Source organism: Brassica rapa, chromosome A03 (assembly GCF_000309985.2).
Source record: "Brassica rapa cultivar Chiifu-401-42 chromosome A03, CAAS_Brap_v3.01, whole genome shotgun sequence".
Classification (NCBI taxonomy): Eukaryota; Viridiplantae; Streptophyta; class Magnoliopsida; order Brassicales; family Brassicaceae; genus Brassica; species Brassica rapa.
The window spans coordinates 29,155,729-29,181,026 of record NC_024797.2 but is presented as its reverse complement, the minus strand read 5'-3'; the positions used below and the strand labels follow the sequence as shown (position 1 = coordinate 29,181,026).

At 33.7% G+C, this 25,298-nt stretch overlaps 1 protein-coding gene and 1 long non-coding RNA gene across 2 annotated transcripts; both read right to left on the bottom strand.

Moving 5' to 3' along the window:
- Positions 1-1,254: 1,254 nt before the first annotated feature.
- Positions 1,255-6,991, bottom strand: LOC117132950. Its single transcript, XR_004456719.1, has 2 exons — positions 6,172-6,991; positions 1,255-5,273 (listed from the first exon to the last, which is right to left on the bottom strand). It is a non-coding gene; the product is annotated as an uncharacterized LOC117132950 (long non-coding RNA).
- An 8,367-nt stretch (positions 6,992-15,358) lies between these two features.
- LOC103862161 (putative FBD-associated F-box protein At1g05080) lies at positions 15,359-16,459 on the bottom strand. The gene is made up of 2 exons (XM_033287443.1): positions 15,462-16,459; positions 15,359-15,398 (listed from the first exon to the last, which is right to left on the bottom strand). The coding sequence occupies exons 1-2, from the start codon at positions 16,457-16,459 to the stop codon at positions 15,359-15,361; spliced, it is 1,038 nt and encodes a 345-aa protein (XP_033143334.1).
- Positions 16,460-25,298: the final 8,839 nt, after the last annotated feature.

Genomic DNA, 25,298 nt, shown 5'->3' with positions numbered 1-25,298 from the left:
AATTAAAAATGGTAGTCGTTGTAAAAATGACAAAATTTTTAAAATTCATCTACTGCTTATTAAATGACATGTGCATCAATTCTCGATTTCTCAAATTAGAGACGATTTTATATTTCTCTCATATTGTTATAGTTATTTTTTATTTATTTGAGAAATAATGCTGATGGCCTAAATATTCACATATTTCAGTACACCAATTCATATATATCATATGTACGATTATATATATATATATATATTAATTACAGTGATACTTTTCTTAAAATATAATGAAAGCAAGAATCATACTTGATTTTTCTTTCATTTTATTATAACGTTCTGTTCTAGAAACTTGTTTTCGACATGTTTCACGTGGCTTTGTTTGTTCAGCTACGACAATGGTAAACATTCATGTTTCAGTACACCATTTCATATAATCATGTGTACGAATGATTACATATCGTATACAAATTAGTGTTACAGTGACATTTTCTCAAAGTTTATCGTTTCATAGTAAAGTCTAAATTAAGCTTTTACAAACTTCTCCGATATGACTAATTTAAGTAATTAGGGAGGGGGAATGTTTTTAGTTTGATCCTTGGAAGAGTAGAAGCCACGTATTAGTCTTCCCGTTAATTTAATGGGACAAACATATCATTATAAGGAGATTATGTTTGTTGATTATAAATTATCTTATTATATACTTATTTATTACACGTTACTTTATATAGCTTTTGGGCCGTCTTGGTCGTAGATTCGTAACATATCTCATGACTCACGAAATTGAAGCTAATCCACTCATCATTCCGTCGATTCTACCGTTTTGACTTCAAGTGATTTCACATGGCTGATAGATTAGAACACCCTTATCAATGGTACGATCATGAAATTCTCAAGAAGTGATTAGTTGCTAATTAAAACAAAAGCGATTGATGAGGTTCTAATATCTATCCAATAAATTTTAAGAATTTAGTGGTTGGTTATTAGAATCCCAACAATCATTTTTGCTTTGATTAGGAACTAATCACTTTTTGAGAACCCCATACTCATATTATAGATGGAGTTGCCCATAATTTGATACTTTTCTCACGCATTAACTTTCAAACTCAATCCAAGAACACACAAATCCTCTGTTCAATGGCACATGGCCAACCTATATGTACGTAACAATATGGAAAAATGGAGATCGTAAATAGCACATCAAATCATACAAAATTAATGAAAAGTAAAGTTGATTGGTAGACTTATATAGTAGAATTATATACAACTCCAAAATACTCTGATCCTCGCCAAATGATGGTACCCTTTACTCGTTTATCACATCAAATTTTACGCGTTTTAGCTATCAAACCGGTAACTCTATTTATGAATGTAAAACTAAAGCCCCCCTTCAATATATTGAATATTGATTAGTATTCATTTTCATACCAAAAAAATATTGAATATTGATATTTCTATGCAACGTGTATATATTAAGGCACGAAAAAATTCATAAATATTTCGGTATTGACAATATCAATCAACTGAATCAAAATCAGATATAGATGGTGGACGTGGGGTGGTGGGCGTTGAGAGTTGAGGAGAATGATTGTGGAACGTGAATTACGGATATCCACTATTTAGATATGAATTCTCGCGTGTTACCAGACTATCCATGTTGGAGAACAAATTATATATATTTTATAGAACGGCAAATTCTATATGCTGTACTGACTTGACTGTACATCTATCAATTTCATTGTCATCCATGTGTGAATATTTATTATGTTCAACAAATATCAGTTTTTTCGTTTTCTCGATTTAAATTTCCGGATAATAATTTATATATACATATCTTCTTTAAATTATTGATGTTTCTCTTTTCTTTTAGAAACCAGGCTTTTCCAAAGTTTGCTATCGCCACATTTCACCGCTAAACCGTCCAACAGATTGTATTAATAATCATATCCACTAAATCTGAGCAATTCTTATATTTGGACCGTAGTGATATGTAAATATCGTAAGTAGAATATCGCTCATAATAGTTCCTCCATCTCAGCATGAAGAACCTAGAAACTTTTACGGCAACCTTGTAGTCCAAATTCCAAAACGTTCAATTCCCATCTGATCAATATTGGTTCACCTTAGTCCACTGATCAAACCATGATTGACCATGAAGCGTCAATTTTAACAGGTCAGATTTGGGGTTCCACGGGAAACAATGGCATGAGCTGGTGATGCGTCATCTTCCTCGTTTTTTTCCCTGAGGTTAGATTTTCTCCAGTCTTCCATTTCATGAGAGGCTAGTTTGAGGGTGTCTACTGGTGAGACATCCTTTCCTTTAATTTTTCTTTTTATCATTTTTTACCTTTGAAATGTACCACAAGATCTAGTGCCAATTAGTGATTATGTATAGGTCACATCTTTTTTCTTCCAAAACAGAAAATCTATGTTTTGGCAAACAAAGGTATTCAAAAAGAAACCCGGAAAAAAACAAATAGTCCGATGTAGATGGGTATAGTTTCCTCTGAGCCAAGCAAATCATATATGAATTTAATCGAGTAAACTTTAGACTTTGTATGATTTCATGGGTAGTCGCCCATGGACCATGTATGACTATGTCTCAAATCAAGGAGAAAATGAATGTCCTCAAGATAGAAAAATCTTGTAAGAAAGAAGTATCTCAATCCTTGATATCACGTCTAATAAAGGAATGACTCAGGAGTATGGATGTATGTAAGTCACTCAGTCATAAGCTCTAGGTGGTCGTACCTCTGTGTCTGGGATCCATGGTTCGTTTCATACACTAATATTAAAGTCTGTTCCGCTAATCTTCCGTAAGCGTAATTTTAAGAGTGGTCTCGCTGCCATAATAATGGGCCAATCATAAGTAGACGAATAAATCTCTCAGCATCAACTGATGTGGTGAATCTACATGCGTTTTAGGTTTGATACGAATCAGTGGTGAATCTACGTTGCTCAAGAAGGTGGCAAGTGCCCCCACAAAATTTTCAAAGTTTGTTAATTAAATATACTTACATTTTAATTATTTTCCTCTCAATAAATAACATTTTTAACTACATTTTTGAGTTTATGTAAGATTTGCCCCCATAAAAAAATTCTACATTCGCCACTGATACGAATAGTAATTTGTAGTAAAATGTATCAGTGTTAGCAAGAACCAGGGCTGCCGTTGTGCAATATTGCAGCATAGACTTTTTGAAAAAATTTTATTCCATGTATGTAAATGTTATTGGATTCATAATTGGTCCCAAAAATATATAATAGAGTATTGATCAATATCATTAATCGCCAAAATAAATTATTGCTTTATGTGATTGTTTCAATTCAGAATCTATTACAGTTGGCAGCTATAAATTCTATAAAGCTCGATAACTAGTAAATTATAAAGAAAATATCCGCTTAAGTATGGATCTTTCTTTACACGCTGTCTTTGATATATAATCTATTAATGGTTATGATGGAAGGATTAGCCGGCGTAAGTATATATATAAAATGGATGGAGGGATCAATCTACAACAATTAAGCAGAACCACAACTAAAAATATTTCACGTTCTTTAACATTTAAAACTCAAACGTGAGGTAAACTTTTTTAGGTATTATGTTTTTAATGAAACTTTAAAAATCAAAGTTTAAAGTTAATCATTAGATTGTTATACAGGCCTTTTTCATCATCTTTTTCTTCTTCTTCTTTTTTTCTTAAAGCCTTTATTTGCGTGGATGCTTATGCCAACGTGGTGGCTAAGCCGATTAATAAGCTTGTCAGATATATAGTGCCTTTTTTTGTCAACTGCTTGTCAGATAGTAATCATATGTTAAATCAAAGATGTGAGCAGAGGCGAATCAAAATAATATTTAAACGGGGTGCATTAATGGTATGAGCTTAAAATGAAGAAAATCTGGAGTTGATTGTGAAATGATACGGTGGGTGCACAAGACAGTTTTAGTCACCAAATTAGAAAAAGTACTAGATTTTTTTTTTATCTGCACACCTATGCGGGTATTCATTTTAACTTGTATGTTGTTTTGTATTGAATGTATTTTTAGCGCATATATAATTATTAGTAATAATACTATAAGTAAATAGTTATTATATATAATATAAATAGACTACTTAGTTTTGGAAAGGAAAAAAATTGATATGTTTTAATATTTATGGAACGGTAAAAATTATTTTATATTGAGTTTATATCATATCATTTGTATTAATTTATATTTATACAATTAATTACAGGTAAAATTAATTAATTGTTAGCTTTAAGAAAGATTTTGTTAAGATATATTATCATTTGAAACAATAATTAATATTTTTCATGTATAAAAGAAATTGATTGTATATTTTTTAAGGAAGATTTTGTTAAGTTAACTAATGATGAAAATTAGGATTAGTTAGTTTCTAGTGGAACTATAGTGCTCTTTTGCGAAATACACACTTTTTGATATTGCAGAGTTAATAATTAATTTGGATGAAAGCAATAGTATTTACAAAATGGGCGTGGAGAATATTTGCAATGATCTTTATGAATACTTGGTTGAGAAGATTTAGGGATTTAAAAAAGAATTTGCTTGAACATAACATATATTTGAGGCAAGATTACGGATAATAATAAAAGACACATATCCTAAATTTATGTAAATTAATTATAATCTACACATTAGTACATCTGAAAACTATATGTTAGGAAAGCATATCAATTTATATCGTTTGTTTTGGTATTGTTTGATCTTCAGCATATAGAGTGAAGAATGAAAAAAAGGATTGACCCGAGAGGAAGAAACAACTGTGTCATTTATATGTTGTTGTACCATGGTTGATTTTCTGGTTTGATCTTCAGCATATTTAAAAGTATGGTTTGAAATAGTATATTACACTTAAAAATACCATAAATTTAAAATACTCTATAGTTTATTTTTGAAAGTTTTTTTTATATGAGCTTGGTAGATATATTCTTTTTTGGTTTAGTCAATTAAGATGTTTGAAACCAAACGTTTGGTTTAGTAAGAAACATGTATTATATCTGAATATGAATATGAATATTGAAAATTATGGTTTGCGGGAGTTATTTATTATATCTGAATATGCATATTGAAAATAAGGCAAATATGATAATTAATGATAATTTAAAATATATAGTTATTATTAAGATAATGACATGAGATGGTAATTATCGAGTAAAACTCATGGCTACGTACAAAATGTAATCATATTTTAATATATTAAATAATTAGTTTTTATGCTAAATTTTGGAATATCAAAATGATTTTGGGTGAACGTGTCCCCATATCCAACAACCTTTTTTTTTGTCAACTTGTGCATTTCATTGCAATAGCTCAATGGGCAATACATTACGATCAGTACAACAAGGTCCACTTAGAGAGAAATAATAAGAATTACGTCCAAATAAAGAGAAAGCGATTGATACTGCATCAACATCCACGCGTCATCTGCAGAAGCTCTTCGAAACACGTATCGGTACACGTGTCCTTCAACTTTGAAGCAGAAATCTCAGCCGTCTCGAGCTTGTGCCGCCGGGATGATTCCGATATCGCCTCTCCGTCTAACTTTTCTCTCAGGCAAACGATTTGCACTGATTGAATCCCTTATCACCATAAATCAAACTGACTGGCTGGATTCTTCGACCACCGGAGGCATTTATACAGGAGAAGTTCTATACAACCGGACATGGATTTTTGCCGGACCGCCATGAGAACGCCGACTCTACTAATCGTACCCCAAATTGACATAGGCTTTCAACGCTCCATATTTCCTCCAATCAGAGAGACTTTACTTCGATTTAATAATCGATTTGAAATAAAGCTTCACACTCCTTGGAAGATCTCTGGACAAACCGCTGATCTTAGAGTTCACCACCAAACAGCCGTAATCAAGCATATGTGAAAGAGCTCTACACAGCTCCGATTACAGTTCGAAGCTTTATTATTCATATCAAACCCGAGACTGAAGATCAAGAAATTTAGGCACTGCTCAGATTTGAATGAAAACACAACAAAAAGATCGCCATCGCGAAGCACAATATCGCCTAAACGAAGTTTGATCCGCAAACGGAATATTTACAACAACCAAAAAACAAAAGCTATCAAGATCTCCTCCCTCTGAAAGATTTAGATGGGATAAGAGGGAGATAGAATTCTCTCTCTCTAAAGAAGAGAGAGAGCCCATATCCAACAACCTACATTCCTCACCGGGTGTAAACATATATGCGTTGCATTCATGCTTACATAGACTTACAGTGTGAGATCATTGGAATAGTCACCGATTGCAAAAAGATAAAAATAAAAATAACTAGAAACACATAAAACTGCACATGGGGCTTGTTCGTTTCTCGATTTGGATGAACCATCTAAATGGAGATAAGAATTTTTTCGTTTAGGCAATAAAAATAGAACTCATTCAGATAGATCATCGGATGACTTTTGGAATTTTAGGCTTAATTTTGAAAATCAGCTGGCTGATCCAAATTGAACCATCTACATAGAGATGGTTCTGTCAAAATGATATAATATCTATTATTCCCCTGATGTAATTTATAAATTACAAATCTAAATATAATATTATTTTGTCACACACGAAAAATAACAAAACTAAAAAAATGTAATTTTTGCTCAAAACTTAAAATACATTTTCCTGTCAAAAGAAAAAAAAACACATTTTCTGCCAAAATCGCAAGAACATACTTTTCCACCAAAACCACAAAAACGTGGTTTCCCGCCAAAATCGCAAAAATGAGTTTTTATGTCAAAACCGCAAAAACGTGTTTTCCCGCCAAAACCGCAAAACGCATTTTCCTGTCACAACCACAAAAATGTGCTTTTTCCGCTAAAACCACAAAAAACGTTTTCCAGCCAAAACCGCAAAAGCACGTTTTCCCGCCAAAACTGCAACCCGCCAAACTGCAAAAACGTATTTTCCCGTCTAAACCACAAAAATATGTTTTCCGGCCAAAACCAGAGAAACACATTTTCCCGCTAAACCCGAAAACGCGTTTTCCCGCTAAAACCCCAAAAAGCATTTTCTCGCCAAAATCAGAAAAATGCGTTTTTCCGCCAAAACCACAAAAACACGTTTTTCTGCCAAAACCGCAAAAACACGTTTTTTCCGCCAAAACTGCAAAAGGGCGTTTTCCCGTAAAAACCGCAAAAACGTGTTTTCCACCAAAACTACAAAAATGTGTTTTTCTGCCAAACCCAAAAAAATCTTGTTTTCTTGCCAAAACTGAAAACTGTATTTTCCCGCTAAAATGTTTTTTTTTTGTTTTTTCCGCAAAAACCAAAACATCTCATTTTTTGCTAAAATCGAAGTTACATGTTTATCTACCTTTTTTTTATTAGAAGTTATTACTGTAGTAAAATTTTAATACAAATCTAAATAAATAGATGTCAAAATGCTAATTTTAAAATAATTGTAATGTTAAATATATTAGACTAAATAATTAAAGGTAATATAGTTAAAATTAATATCAAACATATGATTAAATCAAAACAATAGTTTTTTAGTAATTTTTTTACATAACTCATTTGGATAGGAATGAAAAAAAAAACAAACATAAGATCTATTTAGATGATTCATCTAGATGAACTATTTGGATGAACAAACAAACAATCTTAAAAATTTGAATGGATCATCTGAATAGATCATACAAATAGATCATATGAATGGATATGTGAGATAGTGAAATGAACAGCCCCTAAAACAAATGAGTCATCCTCATAACTTTACTGATAAACTACTAATATGTCTCGCAAATCCTCTTCTCAAAAGCTGTAATTAAAATCTAGATGCAACATCTTCCATTAACTTTACTTTCTACTTCAAAGAAAAAGGCTTCGTTGACATACTCTCAACAAGTTACATGATGAATAAGATTTCCAGATAAGTTACAAAAAACTAAGAAATCGATACACTTCAAAAAAAAATCTTTGAGAATGTTGTACTAAGCCACATATCCTATTTTTGTTCACACGAGGTTAAAAATCTTAGTTGATATTTCAAATCACAAAAATCAGATAAATATATTTGTTGCAAGGGCACATAAAAGAACACATAGACTTTAAAAGGAAAAATCAAATCATAAAAATCAGAATGTTGCATGAACACACACTGCACACTCAGTCTCCGCATAAGACCGAAGCAAACTGAGAAAATGAAAATCGGTGAACTAGCCACCAAACGTGACAATATAACAAACAATATAATCACATTTAAGGAAAAACTTAAATCAGAAGCTGAATCAATTGGAACTCGCCACCTTTTAGGAGACCACCGCAAACTTTATTCAAATAGCTACTGAGCTTAACTTTAGCTTCTTCCCAAAGCCGTTACTTCTAATCATGAACTATTATTTTGTTTCAAAATTCTCTTCTCATATATTTAAGAAACTCAGTGCAACATCTTCCTATAACTTTACTTTCTTCTCCAATGAAAAGGCTTTGATGACATACTCTCAAAAAGTTATAAGAGAAAGCAGTGTGAATATTGGACGATGGGACACGGAAATAGAATAAAAAATAATAGCTTGACATAGAACCATGCACATAAGTTATAGGTGATTCTGTAGAGAATCTTTCCTAAGGATCCTAGTATGCTGGTGAAAGAAGTCGCGGACAAGGAGGTTTTGTCCGAGACAAGCTGAGAAAGAAATCCCTAAATAATTTTTTTTTCAAAAGAGCGAGAAATTTAGGACATTGTCCATGAGTCGCGTGATCTTGTCTAAAGTACATTAATTCACTACATATATACATCTCTGCGCCACTAATAATAACATATTCCATCACAATTGTTCTAAAAGAGGGAATCTCACATGTGCATGGTAAATACAGTTTACCAATCTCTCTTCAGGATGGATCATGAGTCAGCGTCCCATCATGGCTGCTTGTGATTCGAATCTGCATAACCATACCATTGATTATACGAGTAACTATATCTTATATAGATATCTTTGATTATTTTCATGTGATTGTGTTGAAGAGTGCCATAGTGGCGACTCTGTTTATCAGCTCGATTAAGTTTTGTCTTCGTTTGATGGCTGATTGGAATCTTTTTGTGTACGCAGTTCATGGAAACTTTGTCTCGGCCCGTAATGACTTCTTCAAGGTATGATGTGATAGCTTTCCATAAATTTTACACCTTCTTGTTCAACAAGAAGAAATACCCCCTTGCTTTTTTCATTGTGTTTTCTTCTTGTTCTAGTTTATGGCCTCGTATGCCCGAATGAATAGATAAAGTTAGCTAAGAATAAAACCTTATAGTAAAAGTTCATATACGAGATGGATTGTATCTTAGAAATGGACCATTTTGTACATTTTAAGAGTTTGGAGCGGAAGTGAAACAATCTGAAACTCGGAAGACCTGTTATGAAAATATCGAAGAAACCTACCATTGGAGAGGTTCGAGATTTAGCCCGAACTCATAAATGGTTCAGACTGATCCCCGTAGATTTGGCCCCAAGCATTTTAATTGTACAGACTAGACTTTCTTCATAATTGCACAAGGGTCCTCATGATTTGTTTGATTTAAGAAACAACGGCTTGATTTCGACTCAAACTTCCAATTATAGAATTTAGACCATGTTATATGCAAACACTATTTACGTAAAGGGCCCAATACCTAATTTTCTCCATGGGCCTTTCCAGTTACAAATAAACCACTACTTCCTAATCACCCTTACGGTTAAAGCTAAAATATTTTTGAATTTACTCGTAAAACATATGTAGATAATTTGAGTGCGACTATAGCTGCCTAAGAAGGTATTCAAACGCATAAATTATATTTCTAATTAGCATGTGTATAAGAACATGTATTCAACTAATATTTTCTTTTATTCAACGTCCTATGAAGTTGTTGGTTTTGATTAGAAGTACCAATTCAAATATCAGAAACAGAGAAGAACTAAAACCTTAAAAACCATAACAAACATGAATATCCATAAGAAAGAGACCGAGAGAGATTACCATCTCCTCTATTTCCAACACAATCTCAGTCTCTTCAACATCCTCATCAAGCTTCTTTGTCGATTCAGCGGCCTACTCCAGCTAAAAACGAAAAGAAGAAGCAAAAAAACATAACGATAGAAAAATCTAGTTTTTCATTGTTAAACAAATAATGAAAATTTGATTTTTTTATTTTTATCAAATGTTTCTTGTTAATTAAGAAAACTTTGGCTTTGACAAAATTATTGTAACATGTCAGTGGGATGATGGTAGCCTAAGTACAGAAAGAACGTAATTGTAAAGCCAATTAAAGAAAATTCGTTTATCGGGATAATGCTGGTTCCAAGTAAGAAATGTTTGATTAGCAATCGTAGTGGGATTATACAAAATAAAGATCGGGTTTTCTGGAAACAGTTAAGAAAAATATTTTAGGGAATGAGTTAACCATTTGACGGTGATATTTTACTAAGCCAAATATGAAAACTGTCATTAAGTGTCTAGCTTGGTGAGGAATCTTGAGAAATCCTATTTAAGGATGCCTTGAGCATGTTCAATGGTCTAAGTCATTCTCTACAACAAATTCTTTAACTAGTTCCCGTACATTCGATCTTCTTTTCGTATAATCTCGCTACAGTTGTGAATCAAACTTCCTTACTTTGAATCTGTATTATCTGATAACTGAACCTTTTAAAATTGTATTTACAGTCCGGTTATTTATGTACTTATGCTACTACTTTCTCATTGTCAGTTTATAGTCATTTAAACATTTGATAATTAGAGGAAAATTAACTTCTTTATTCTTTTTTGTAAATCAATTTCTTTAAAAATATGTTTAGTGATTAAAATCCTTAACCATTTTCCAATCGAAAGAAAATTCCTCAATTAAGTTTTTAATGTTTCAACCTCTCAACTTACAAACTTTTAATGTTTGTCACCTTGTATTATAGAATTATAGACGAAAGATGACAGAATTTAACGGTTTGTAAGTTAAAGGTTTGAAACATTAAAAAGTTAGTTGGGTCTTTTATTACGAATCAAAAATAGTTGAAGAATTTTATCACTGAAACCTGAAAACCATCTTTTTGACTTATCTTGACTTTATTCTCGCAAACTTGTTGTGTGAGCTTATTTTTTGTGGATTTGATCGCTTCTATACTATTGTGATATGTTATGCGCTTGTAGTATTGAATAAAAGGGATAAAATATTCAGTTATCACTCTCAATAAAAAATTGTTTTAAATAAAATGTTTAGGAGTTTATTTTTTTATTTTGCAACGTCAACTGATGTAACAAGTTCCAGTTATACAAAATTTGAATGTATTTATCGACAATTATCTTAGTCATCTTTTTAAAAAATGATGTAAGATAAATTTGTATTCGATTAAACTTGATAATAAAAAAGTCTTCATTCTGTTTATAATAATTTAATATGACTGAAATTTTGAATGTTCAAAGGACGTAAACTATTCTTTCGCTTCTTTATAAATCAGATGTTTCAAATTATATTTTTATTATTGGATATATTTGACAACACATGTGTGATAAATTTTCAATATTATTTTTATTCATAACATTATTTAGATTGTTCAGCAATTGATATAATTTGGCATATGATTATTTTCTATTTTAAATCAAATTGAATAAATAGAAAATAAAAATCCTCGATCGATTAAATTATAAATTTAATCTGACAACTCACATACACGGTAAAAAATCACTTAATGACTTTTTCTAATATATCGCATGATGTATTTCTACCAATGTTCAAATGTTATTAAGCAAAAACAAAAGTTGCATAGTTAACTACATATGGAAAGAATATGTATTCCTACCAATGTTCAAATGTTACTAGGTAAGAAATTAATCTATTTATTTTTGTTTTGACTAAATATTTTTTTTCTTTTTTTGAACGTTTTGACTAAATCTTATAAGAAAAGTAATGCACATTACATTCCTTCTTTATCTTTGACCATGACAACTATTTTGAATGTTTGTATTAGTATATATGTAATCAGTCTAAGACTCTAAGTAATATACTCAACAAAACGAATAAGAAGAACATCATCAAAATGGTTAGAACCGTAAAAACTTTGGTTTCATTTGTTTTAACTATCTTTCTATTCATATCTTTTAACAACTGTCGTACAATAACTGCTGAAACTCCTTCAACTACTTTAGATTTTCCGGGTAATAACTTATTTTTAGTTGCAGATATGTTTTTGTCATGTGGATATTGATAAACAAGATTTCTTTAGATATTGTATTAATGATTTATTTTATTGATAAACAAGATTTGGAATAGAAGACATGTCCTTTGGAGGATTTTGGCCGTGTAAGGAGGAAATTCTCTTTGGTTGTGTTAGATATTGCAATAAATATAATTACGAATTTGGCTGATGTACTGACATCCAAGGATGTTGTTGTTATTGAAAAAGCGTTTAAGATGAAATAATATAATAAAATGTGTTGTTCGAAATATAACATCAATAGTTTTGATATGTTTTGAATATTTATACAAAAGATCTAGAGTAGGATACAAAAAATTTACCAAATCTGTTTGGTGAAATTCAAAAAGTAGGTTTTGTAAGCTGCACGAAATCTAAAATAAAATCGAAAGTACAAGTTAATGGATGCTGAATGACTTGTGTGTTGAGTGAAGCAGAGATTTGGTTTGTGTCAAGCCAGGCCTGGTCATATATGTTTCATAATGGTTCATGTGCATAATAGCATATGTTGCATCTTTGAACTAAGATGGAAGATGTTTGTACATAAAAGCTTAAAACCCATTAAAGCATTACTAGAAATTAAGGGGGAACGTAATCGAAACTAATATTGACTATAACAATCTACATAAGCCTGATTAGCGAAATTAGCTAGACAAGCTCTATTCTACCACATGACAATTCAAAAGATAAAACAATAACATCCTCAATGATGCATTACAATAGGAGGGCGACTACAAACATGATCACCGTCTTTAATGCCAAAGTCATCGAAGTGATGCTCACGGGTTAAGGGTAGGATTATCAAGAATCATATATAGATACTAAACTCAAAAATCAAGAAAAATGAATTGTACCATGAAATATTTCCAAAGGATTTGATGGGTAAGTGAGAAAACGATATAACACTCAACATCGTTGTAGAACCAACCATCAGGTGGAGCAATAGAGAGATAGGTTTTATTATTATAAATTGGAAACGTATGTATTTGTTAATAATAATCTTAGTCATCTTTTTAAAAAAATGTTGTAAGATAAATTTGTAATCGATTAGATTTGATAATAAAAAAAGTCTTCATTTTGTTTAAAATAATTTAATATGACTCAAAATTTGAATGTATAAAGGATGTAAATATCCTAACGATTCTTTATAAATCAGATGTTTCAAGTTATATTTTTATTCTTAGATATATTTGAAAGCATGTTTGTCATAAATTTTGAATAATACTTTTATTCATAATATTATTTAGGGTAATTCTCTCAAATATCATTTTTAAGTGTTTGTCAAAAAAAATAGTCTTCAAAAAAAATTGACCAAAATAGCCCCTTTTTATTTTGGAAATTTTAATATTTATTTTTATTTTTAAATTTTTGAAACCCTATCCCAAAACTGAACCACTTGACTTTAAACCCTAAGTCTAGATTAGTTAACCCTAGGATAAAATATGTATTTTTACTCTTTCATAAAACTTATTTTGGTCATTTTTTTCAATGAGTGCTATTTTTTGTGACAAAAACTTAAAAATGGCTATCCTAGGAAATTTCTCATTCTAATATTTATTTTTTATTTTCTTAAATTTGAAACTATATTCCCAAAACTTCACCCTTAACTCTAAACCCTAAATCTAGATTAGTTAACCCTAGGATAAATATGCATTTTTATCCTTTAATAAAATTTATTTTGGTAATTTTCTTCATTGAGTGCTATTTTTGTGACAAAAACTTTAAAAAACTATTTTAGAAAATTTGTCAATTTAAAAGCTAATGGCCAATTCCAAAATCCAAACCACCTAAAATAAGAGATGAGAAAAAAAAATATGGACCAAACCAACATTGAAGTTAAGATCTGTCAGCAAACATCAACATTAAGTTGTAAGTTTATAACAAATATTGGAGCATCAAAACATATTCAAAAGTAGAAGACAATGGAAATGTTTTCCATAAGTAACTACCTAAGTTTGCAAATTTAGAGGAGAAGTCTGCTAGTTCTCTTTGATTTCAGGCAATTGAGATTCATGTTCAACGAAGAGTCATCTGGTTGTGAAGGTTGAGACTACATCATGAATCTCCGTGGTGTTGACGTGTGGTCTCATGTTCAGCCAAGAAATCACAATTCAATGAGTTTCCAAACACATTAGTTTATAGAAGAACACATCATTGCGCCCCTTCCGCATATAAAAGAAGAACTTTAAGATTTGTATGAATCACAAACACGAGAAGTAAAATCATTCACCACATAGGCATATATACATATTCACAAGCTAGCACCAACTCAGCACTTGGTATGTTTTTGTAGCTGTCAAGCAATTTGCAAGCTGAACATACATAATTATCTCCTAATTATTGTGAATATAGCAAAGAAGAAACCTCATAGTCCTTATTGGTTCCTGGATTTGGGTTGAAACGTGTGTTTGCCTTATTATTGTAACTTGCGAGTGGCAGAAATTAGTTAGAGCTGAAATGTTTCTTAATGCTGAATAAAACAAGTGCAGAGGAGTTTTGTTGTATAAGAATATAAGTTTCTTTAATTAGTTCTAGTTAATGTTTTGATCAGGAGTAAGTATGTCACCGTACCAAACCATAGTGACTTCGTTTGTATTCTCATGTTATACATAGATCCCCCACAGAGACATAGACTATAAGATCGTCTATGCGACATATAGCTGGTGACTTTCTAATTTTAGTATAAAGGAAAACCATCATATGTTCAAAACAACGAAGGTACATAAAACATTAGGACATGCATGCATCATCCAACACATATCATTTCGACAAAAGTTGAGACCCTAGGAATATCTCTTAACTCCTCGATGATCAAATTTTTATTTTCAAGATCGGGTTTCACAGAGATTATCGCCTTCCTTAAACGCTTAGAGTTAGCTAGGATATACATCACAAATTCTTTCTCTTCTTCTCTGCCTCCATATTCTCTAAACTCAAAAAATCTGAGTTGTGACGACAAGCATCCAGGAATAGAATTTGGTTGGTTCCATGAAAGTGGGATCCCATCTGGGGTAAAGGCCTGAGAAGCAATGAAGGTTCTATATTAAGCAAATAATGACTAACATTTTAGCCCGTTGAAGCTAAAAGAAGAGGCTGATATATATACGTACATAATCGACCAAAAGTTCTGTAAGTTTTGGAGAATTTTTAAGTAAAAGTAAGAGTGCTTCCAACCAGTCTGATCTATGTGGACATATTCTTAACTTCATAAGTCGAGAGAACTTGACGGTGCTAAAGGGCAAAATCTGCAACGAAACAAACGACAACATATACAGTTAATTATATGCGACAATGTAACCAAAACTAACAGGTTTGTTACACAGATAAAGAGATAGAGAGCTACCACTTGATCGGTCATATACAACACAAGAGACCGGACTGCTGAAAGAGATGTTTTCGACTTGTCGATATCGGGGAAAGACTTTACATTGATTAATGCAAACTCAAGACAAGGCATATTCTCAATCGAGAAAGAGTCTCCAGAATGATCAATTATGGTTAAGTCTAATAATGCCGGAGTATCTATAGCCAAACACTTACCGGTATCTACTACCTCATCCTCATCTGGCAGTGACGAAATAATCTCATCACTAACATAGAATAAGCCTTCTAAAGAAGGAATTTTCACACTAAACTTTGTTATATTGTCATCCCTGTTTCGTCTGTTTCGTTTCACCACCAAAATATTAAGAACTGGACAACGCGAAAAAAACCTATCAAGAGAAGCATCGTCTTTATAGACCACAAAGAGAAGTTCAAGAAACACGAGGGATGGGAGGAAACAAGACGATGGGAAATCCAAAAGAACTTTGTGAGCGAGAGTTAGTTCCTTGAGTGTTCCACATGTGTAAATTCTTTTAGGCAATCTGGTTGGGCCGTTGGAGCATGAAAGCTTGAATCTTAGCACAACCACTCGGCGATCAACAGCTTTAGCAATCCACTTTCTGACATCAATATCACTAGAACATCCAGGACCAAGTTTGATAAGCAAGGTTGTTAAAACAGGCGCTTTGTGGAGTTCCATTGACTTATCAAAAAAACACCAACTAGTTTTCTTGCTCTCATCATCATCATCATCATCATCATTATCAACAACTTTATCATCGTCATCTTCATCACCATCAGAAAAGAAATCATACTCAAGTTTAGGCAGGATCGTCCAGATAAAGCGCCATCGTTTAGACAAAATCATGGTGGCAATTGCATCTTTAATCGGGACATGCAACAGTATTGTCACAAGCAGATCTTCTGGTAAAGCACTGATCCTGTCTTCATAAACCATCTCTTCAATTTTGGCGGCAGCCATCCACACGAGGCAAAACCCTAGTACAAGGATTCGGCGTCAAAAGAAACACAAGAAAATCGTTATCACGTAATATGACTACTAGAAAGCATTATACAATACGTCTGAATTAACTTTTTCAAATAAATTATAAATACTAAATTAACTTTTTCAAATAAATTATGAATGGGAAAATCCCATTAAAAACCTCCAAAGTGGCCATGCCTTCCACTTTAAACCTTCAAGCTTTAAACTTCCATAATAAACCTTCAAACTAATAACTTTCTTAACAAAAACCATGAGAATGGCTTATGTGTTTCTTTATTATTATGGTGGACAGAATTATAAACACAGTTGACGTGATGATTAACTCTGTTTGTTTTATTTAAACATATATTTTATTAAATTTTGTCTTTTTAGTAAAAAAATGTCTTTCATTGCAGCGTAAGCAAATAAAATTTACCATAATAAACAATTAATATACTAAGAATATATCAACCAAGAATTATGTAAGAGTTTTGTTTTTTTTGTCAGCAAAAAAACATAATTTCTTTTTTCGGATTTTTAGGACTACTCTACACAGTAAGCCAATTAGAAATTTAAAATTAATTTATTTATAAATTAAAATAAAGATATGTTTTGGTAGCAAATTAATTAATTTTAATAAAATATATGCATTTTTATTAATAGAAAAATATATTAGAAGAGTAATATATATTTTGTAATTTAATTACAACACTGCCATTTTGCAAATGTTGTCCGCTCGCAATTCTTTTTAGCTAACTTATTTAAATACGCTTTCATTACTATAAAAATTACAAATTATGCCACTAGCCTAAATAATTTCGTCCAACTGAATTACTCATACAAAGACGACAATAACTTCGTCCGACTAATTATCCTTCTTTTTGTGGTGATATTCAAAAAAATTTCATATGTTTACTTGTTTTATACTCTTACAAAACGACAATTTATTAGAATATACCAATTCGGTCCACTTTTTGTGAACGCACCAACACGGCAACACCATTATCAACTAATGGTTCTTCAGTGAATCCCATATACATTTGTACCTACAAAATGAAGATTAATAGTTAATGTAGCTCACAGCCATTTTTCATAATCTAGATATTTTTGATATAAAGATTAGCCACTGTTTAGGATAGGATTTTTCAAAGTTCGACCCGAATTTTTCAAGGCCGGACGGGTTATATAACACATTCCACTAAAAACCGTTGGGAAACATCAAACATGTGCCAAAGCTAAGTTTCAAAAAAAAAAACATGTATCAAAGCTACACCAATGTATATAAGAAACATATACATGTCTATCAACGATTGTTTCAACAATTTCCGAAGGTATTCCAAACTCGGATCATGCAGTGTGGTAGACAGTCCACTCTGTAGCACTAAGTGCGTTTCTCCCGAAACCGACTGGATCAGCCGATAGGGTTTATCAAAAAAATATTTATATTAGTTGTTCAATCTTTTATTATGGATGCACTACAATTTACGATGGCGAAACCCGGTAAAATGTAATATAGTTTAGTCTTTTTTTTCAACGCTTTGTAATCAGTTTATAAGAAACAGAACAACATTCTTGAAAGAAACAGAGTATGGTGGAACCAACAGGGCCCCCAGCTCCAGAAATTAAATTAAAAAACTACTAAGAACCAACATCATCTCCCTTGCGTGCACCGATCACCGTTGAGAGAGTAATGAAATGATTCAAATGAGCTGTACGCAAAACACCAGTTCCTTATTAATACCCATTGACCGCTCGAACAGCATCTGCCTGAATCATAGGCAATAACCAAGAAGGTCCATCTCTCCCCACATACGAAGCATAACGCTGATCCCTTGTAACACTACGAGCAATGGCATCCGCGCACCGGTTCGCTCCGCTGTGTACATAAGCTATGGACCACAGTTGTAACCTAGACAGCTTCTCTCTTATCGCGTCAATCAACACATGAAACAGAGGAAAATTATCAGGGTTCAAAACTGCTTCTCCCGCCAAATATGATGTAGATTCAAACACCACATTCTTATGTCGCAACGTCGATAGGCTCTCTGCGGCCCACAGGAAACTTAACAGCTCAGCCTCTAGCTGCAATGCCACCATTGAGTATGAGCGACGGCTGTGAATTAGCGGAGCTCCCAAATGGTTCCGTGTCAGCCAAGCGACCCCACAATTTCGGTTTGCATCTGTCCACGACAAACCAACGTTGCATTTTATGAAACTTGGACATGGTTTTTGCCAGCAAGCTAGAGCAGATTCACCCACATTCTCATCAATGTCATCCTTGTCACCCACGTTAGCCTCATTCCAAGCTTCAAACTCCAGCCGACTCTTTCTCCATATCTCAGGTTTAAAGTTTTACTAATTTCTGGTTTGTTTGATTTGCTTTTCTATTTTTCAATAGTCATTTACTTTGTCCTTATCGTGAACTTAGATGATATAACGGGTACATACATCCAATTAATAGAAGTACGTTAAGGTTTTGTTTAGTAACATAGATAGGAGTTAAAAAAAAATAATGATGTTTGGAAACATGAATAGTAGTAAATTAGGAAAAAAAATTAATGGGTTTATACTATTAAAAAAATTGAAAGTCTATTACATTATATTAAAAAGTAATAGATTTATGTTACTTGATATACATATTCAAATCAAAATAAGAATTTAAAATTGATTTCTATCCAAAATTCATTCGAAAATATACATATATTCAAAATTTGATTTTTACTAACATATTTTCCAATAACCACTATAAAAATGTTTTCAATATATATAAGAAAAATACAATACAAAGTCCAATTTCAAACACCAACTTAAATTATGATTTTTATATTTCACACTAAAATTTTAAAATATAATATATGTGATTATTTATATGATTGTACGTATAAAATATTATTAATTATAAAAAACTTATTTGATGGTATGTATAAAATACGATTAATTATATGATAACACATATTTTTGTAACCTATGATGACATATATATGATATATAATAGTGATTAGAGGTGGGCGTTCGGGTTCGTTTTCGGGTCTGTTTGGGATTTCATGTTCGGTTCAGATCCTTGAGGATTCGGTTCGGATTTGGATAACCAATTTGAATTCTTCTTAGTATCACAAACGAGCTAACAAGATGTCAATAAGAAGAATCTACCGATGTCTGAACTCTTTAATCAAAAGATCATGTGCTCATCTTTATGATCACACGTCCCGTTTCACACTTTGTTCAACTCTCAGGTTTTCATTTTTTTTCTCTTTGTTCTCTGTTTCACTTGAGAACAACCCCATCAAGTAAAATCCCAATACTTAAAGAAGCTCAAGAATCATGTTCTGGAGATAAAGAGTTTGCTCAAAGTTAGATACCTGAGAACACCCCAAATGTTCTGAGAGACAAGCCAACGAGCGCTTGCGGCAATATCGTGCCTATCAGGCTTGGCGATTCTCAATACTAGACCCATTGTACTTTCGGGTTCGGGTCCCAATCGGTTCTTCGGTTTAAAAATATCTGATTTGTATCTATTTTGTAATTAAAACATAAATAAAATCGGTTCTTCGGATTTAAAATACATGATTTGTACATATTTTAATAGCCAAAACATAAGTAAAAAAGCGAAAGATAAACATAGTTAGTGATAGAAAGAAAACCAGATAAATGAAATCATAAAACAAATACTAAGTTCTCATGAAATGAAAACCATTATTCAATGAAAATAAAACAAAAATATAAAAACTTCATGCTTCAACCGCCACATTCCACCATCAACCTTCATGTAATAGATAATTGTTCTAGAAGTTCAATAATATCTTAAATTATTTTGGATACATATTAAGAATTAAGATTATATTTGGTAGAAGTTATTTTTGTGATTTTAAATGTTTCGGGTTCTATCGGATATCCCTTTAGGTCCGGATTCGGTTCGGATAATACCAATAACCCAAAAAACCAAAAAAAAATGATCCATTCGGTATTTATGTCGGGTTCGGATCGGTTCTGATTCATTTTTATTGGATCAGGTTCGGCTTGGATTTTTGGGTTCGATTTATTTGCCCAGTCCTAGGTTTAACGGAAAACATAATTTTAACGGGAAATTACGATTTTATGATTTTGATGGAAAAATACAATTTTGATGGGAAAATTTGAAAACGTTTCCTAACCTATGCTCTATCAAATTTTGTAAGATTAATAAGTTTTATTTTGGATATTTTATAACTTTTTCAAAAGTAATTAAATCAAAAATCAAATTGTATTTTAAATTAGAAAACGTTTCCTAGCCTATACTCTATTTTATACCTAGTTTTCTTTCTTTTTTTTTTTCTTTTTTTGCTAAAAATATTATACTAATTTTTCTTTTTGTAAATTTAATATTATTATACTACTTTAAAATATGTTTCTTAATCTTTCTCGTGCAGCAGCCTTCTTTGTATCTGATGGCAAGGCCATGCTTCCGTGTACAAGCATGTGCTTGTCACGAGTGGTTTGTAAGGGGTCTCCGGTTCAGGAAAGAAAGCATAATTCAGTGGCCTTCCAAATACATCAGTTTATAGTCCATCAAGGGCTTCTTCTTTTCTCGATCTGGATAAATCACCTGAACAAAGATGAGAATTTTGTTCGTTTAGGCAATAAAAATATAATTCATTCAGATAGATCATTTGGATGACTTTTGGAATTTTAGGTTTAATTTTGAAAATCAGCTGGTTGATCTAAATTGAACCATCCGAATGGAGATGGTTCTATCAAAATGGTATAATGTCTATTATAATTCTATTATACCATTCGAATGGAGATGGTTATGTCAAAATGGTATAATGTCTATTATAACATCATACATTCATAGTACAAAATTTTAAACATCAAACTAAAGATGCTGCCTAAGGTGGAGATCGTGAGAAGAAGCAAGAAGATCTTGACGAGGAGGAAATCGAGATCAGCGCGCAAAGAGGTCACAGCAAAATCCAAGATACTCATCAAGAGAAAGACCCAAGGATAAAGAAACGTTGTCCCCGGTGGAGAGTTTATGAGCAACAACGTTTTGTTGATACGAGAAACCTTCTTTTTTTGAATGAATGTGAAATTATATTCAAACAAAAGACTGTGTTACATCAGGTGCATCCAGCGATAAGCGACAAATTGGGGCCCATGAGTTATATAATTTTTCTCCCTTATGTATTTTTTGTTTATAATTTTCCCATGTAAAGATATAATTTTATTTATTTTGGCTTAGAGTAATTGAAAAAATTCCCAACTTTTGGACCAGTCTTGGGTGCATCTTTTTTATTGTAGATGTGTTTGAAACTTAAAAAGAACAAAGGAACTTAATGAAAGAATTATAGACAAGATATAAATAACAAGAACTATAGGGTCTTATGTATAAATACTTAACCTAGATAACCTCCTCTGTACGTGTATATATACTCTTCATCATTCTAATAAGAATATAACTTTCCATAACTCTTATATGGTATCAGAGCTACGCTCCTAGAAACCTAATTTTTTACGCTCTCTCCAAACACCCAAGCCGTCATGAGTTCATCCACAAACACAACTGAGATCATCTCTCTCAACAACAATCAGCTTCTTCACGTTAACATGTCAAATGTGTCCAAGCTCACAAACACCAACTACCTTATGTGGAGCTTACAAGTCCATGCCCTCTTAGATGGATATGCTCTTGCAAGCCATCTCGATGCTGTTCCAGAGATCCCCACTGCAACAATCACCAATGGTGATGATGTAACTCCCAATCCAGATTTTGTCCGCTGGACAAGGCAAGACAAGTTGATCTATAGCGCTCTCCTGGGTGCGATCTCTCCCTCCATCCAGCCTATCGTCTCTCGCACCACCATGGCATCTCAGATCTGGGAGAAGCTAGCGGCAACGTATGCTAAACCGAGCCGTGGTCATATCAAACAGCTCAAAGATCAGTTGAAGATTAACATCAAAGGAGATAAGACAATTGATGACTACCTTCAAGGCGTGATGTCCAAGCTAGATCAGCTTGCGATTCTAGGCAAACCGTATGATCATGAGGATCAAGTAGAGATTATTCTCAATGGGCTACCGGATGAGTACAAGACAGTTGTAGACCAGATCGAAGGCAAAGATACTCCACCGAGTATTACAGAAGTTCACGAAAGACTTCTCAATCATGAGGCAAAGTTGCTTGCGTCTCGCGACTCCTCTACAATGGTGGTTCCGACTTCAGCTAATGCGGTGCAACATCGTCATCAAACCAGTAACCGGAACAACAACAACAACAACAATAAGAGGTACAATACCTCTTCCTACAACAACACTGCGAGCAACCAGTACACGCCGAGCTCTAACCCGCGTCCCTTCAAGCCCTACTTAGGCAAGTGCCAGATCTGTCAAACCCAAGGCCATAGCGCAAGGCGATGCCCTCAGTTTCAGACTCTACATCAGCAAACTGTCAACCCCACCAACCCCAACGTCAGTCCCTTTCGACCGTGGCAACCTCGTGCTAATATGGTGATGAACTCGCCATACACGGCTGCAAACTGGTTACTTGACTCTGGCGCCACTCATCATATCACGTCTGATCTCAACAACTTGTCGCTTCACCAACCTTACCAAGGAGGAGATGATGTGATCATTGCTGATGGTACAAGCTTACCTATCTCACACACTGGTCTTTCAACCCTCTCAACTCCAACTCGTGACCTTGCTTTACAGAATATATTATGTGTGCCAAACATTGATAAGAACCTTATTTCTGTATATCGGTTATGCAATACTAATGGAGTTTCTGTTGAATTCTTTCCTGCTTCCTTTCAGGTGAAGGATCTCAGCACGGGGGTCCCATTGCTCCAAGGCAAGACTAGAAATGAGCTCTATGAATGGCCGGTATCTCTTCATCAAGCAACGGCCATGGTTTCTGCATCAAACCCAAAAACCTCTCTGCTGTCGTGGCATTCTAGACTTGGCCACCCATCTTTATCCATTTTAAACTCTATTGTTTCTCAGTTTTCTCTTCCTATTTCTTCTTCTCAAAAACAGTTATCTTGTTCTGAATGCATGATTAATAAAAGCCATCGTTTACCTTTTACAAACACTTCTATCATTTCTCATCGCCCTCTTGAATACATCTTTACTGATGTCTGGTCTTCACCCATAACCTCAGTTGATAATTTCAAATACTATCTTGTTCTTGTTGATCACTATACAAGGTATACTTGGATGTACCCTCTACGCCAAAAATCACAAGTCAAGGAGGTTTTCATTGCCTACAAGTCACTTGTTGAGAAGAAGTTCAACATGCCTATTGGAACACTCTTTTCAGACAATAGGGGTGAGTATATTGCTCTCAGAAGCTTTCTTGCACAACACGGCATCACTCACTTGACCTCCCCTCCTCACACGCCTCAACACAATGGACTATCCGAGCGAAAACATCGACATATAGTAGAGACTGGCCTCACCTTGTTATCGACAGCATCTATGCCAAAGACCTATTGGACTTATGCTTTCTCGGCTGCCGTTTATCTGATCAACAGACTGCCGTCTCCCACCGTTGACATGCAGTCACCATTTTTCAAACTCTTTGGCCAACAGCCGAACTATGGGAAGCTCAGAGTCTTTGGTTGCTTGTGTTTCCCCTGGTTACGACCCTACAACACAAACAAGCTTCAAGACAGATCAAAACGTTGTGTGTTCCTTGGTTACTCACCAACACAAAGCGCATATTATTGTCTCGATGCTGCAACTACTCGGCTTTATACCTCGAGGCATGTTCAATTCGTTGAAACAGAGTTTCCTTTCAGAACAGAGGCTACAATGGCCACGCCTAGTACTGCGAAATCGTCAGCGGCTACACCCTCCATGAACCCTCCGATCACAGTCATACCTATTCCAGCAATGGGAACCCCGAGCACGGTCCTTCACCAACCGCCAACACCTCAGGTATCGTCTTCTCATTCCCCTGACTCACTCTCTCCTTCAACCTCTGAGCCTACTGCTCATTCTCAAAATGAGTCAAACCCCATGACTCAGCCAAACCCAACGATCATAGAGCCCACTGCTCCACAACAAAATGAGTCTCAGACCCAGACTCAGACACAACCAGTTCCAAACCAAACCACTACCCAACCAACCGTACCTATACAACCCACTGAACCACAAAATCCAAACACTCAGTCACTACAAAATGTCCACAAAATGCAAACACGAGCCAAAAATAAAATATCCAAGCCGATCCAGAAACTAACTCTTACTATTGCAGGAAAACAAAAGAATAATATGGAGCCAACCACAATAATACAAGCAATGAAAGATGAAAAATGGAGAGCCGCTGCTACCTCTGAGTTTGATGCTCACATTGTCAACCACACATGGGATCTAGAACCACCACAGCAAGGCCAAAATGTCATTGGGTGTAGATGGTTGTTCACAACTAAATATCTTCCCTGTGGTCGTGAAGAACGCCCTAAAGGACGTCTGGTTGCTAAGGGATATACTCAGCAGTATGGCGTGGATTATTCAGAAACATTTAGTCCGGTAATAAAGTCTACGACCATCCGCTTAGTCTTGGAAATTGCAGTCACCAAATCATGGCCGATAAAGCAACTGGATGTCAACAATGCCTTCCTCCAGGGAGATCTTACTGAACTTGTCTACATGATGCAGCCTCCTGGCTTTGTTGATAAGGACAAACCTCACCATGTGTGTCGCCTGCGGAAGCCAATCTATGGTTTAAAACAAGCTCCTCGCTCCTGGTATATGTCACTCAAACAACATCTCCTCAACAATGGCTTCATCAACTCACATGCTGATGCGTCTCTGTTTATTCACTGCACGCCTCAGACACTGACATATGTGTTAGTTT

Coding starts and splice junctions, on each gene's coding strand:
- LOC103862161 (XM_033287443.1), bottom strand. CDS start 16,459: ATGGCTGCCGCCAAAATTGAAGAGATGGTTTATGAAGACAGGATCAGT. Junction 15,399..15,461: donor TTTATCTGTGTAACAAACCT/GTTAGTTTTGGT, acceptor GTTTCGTTGCAG/ATTTTGCCCTTTAGCACCGT.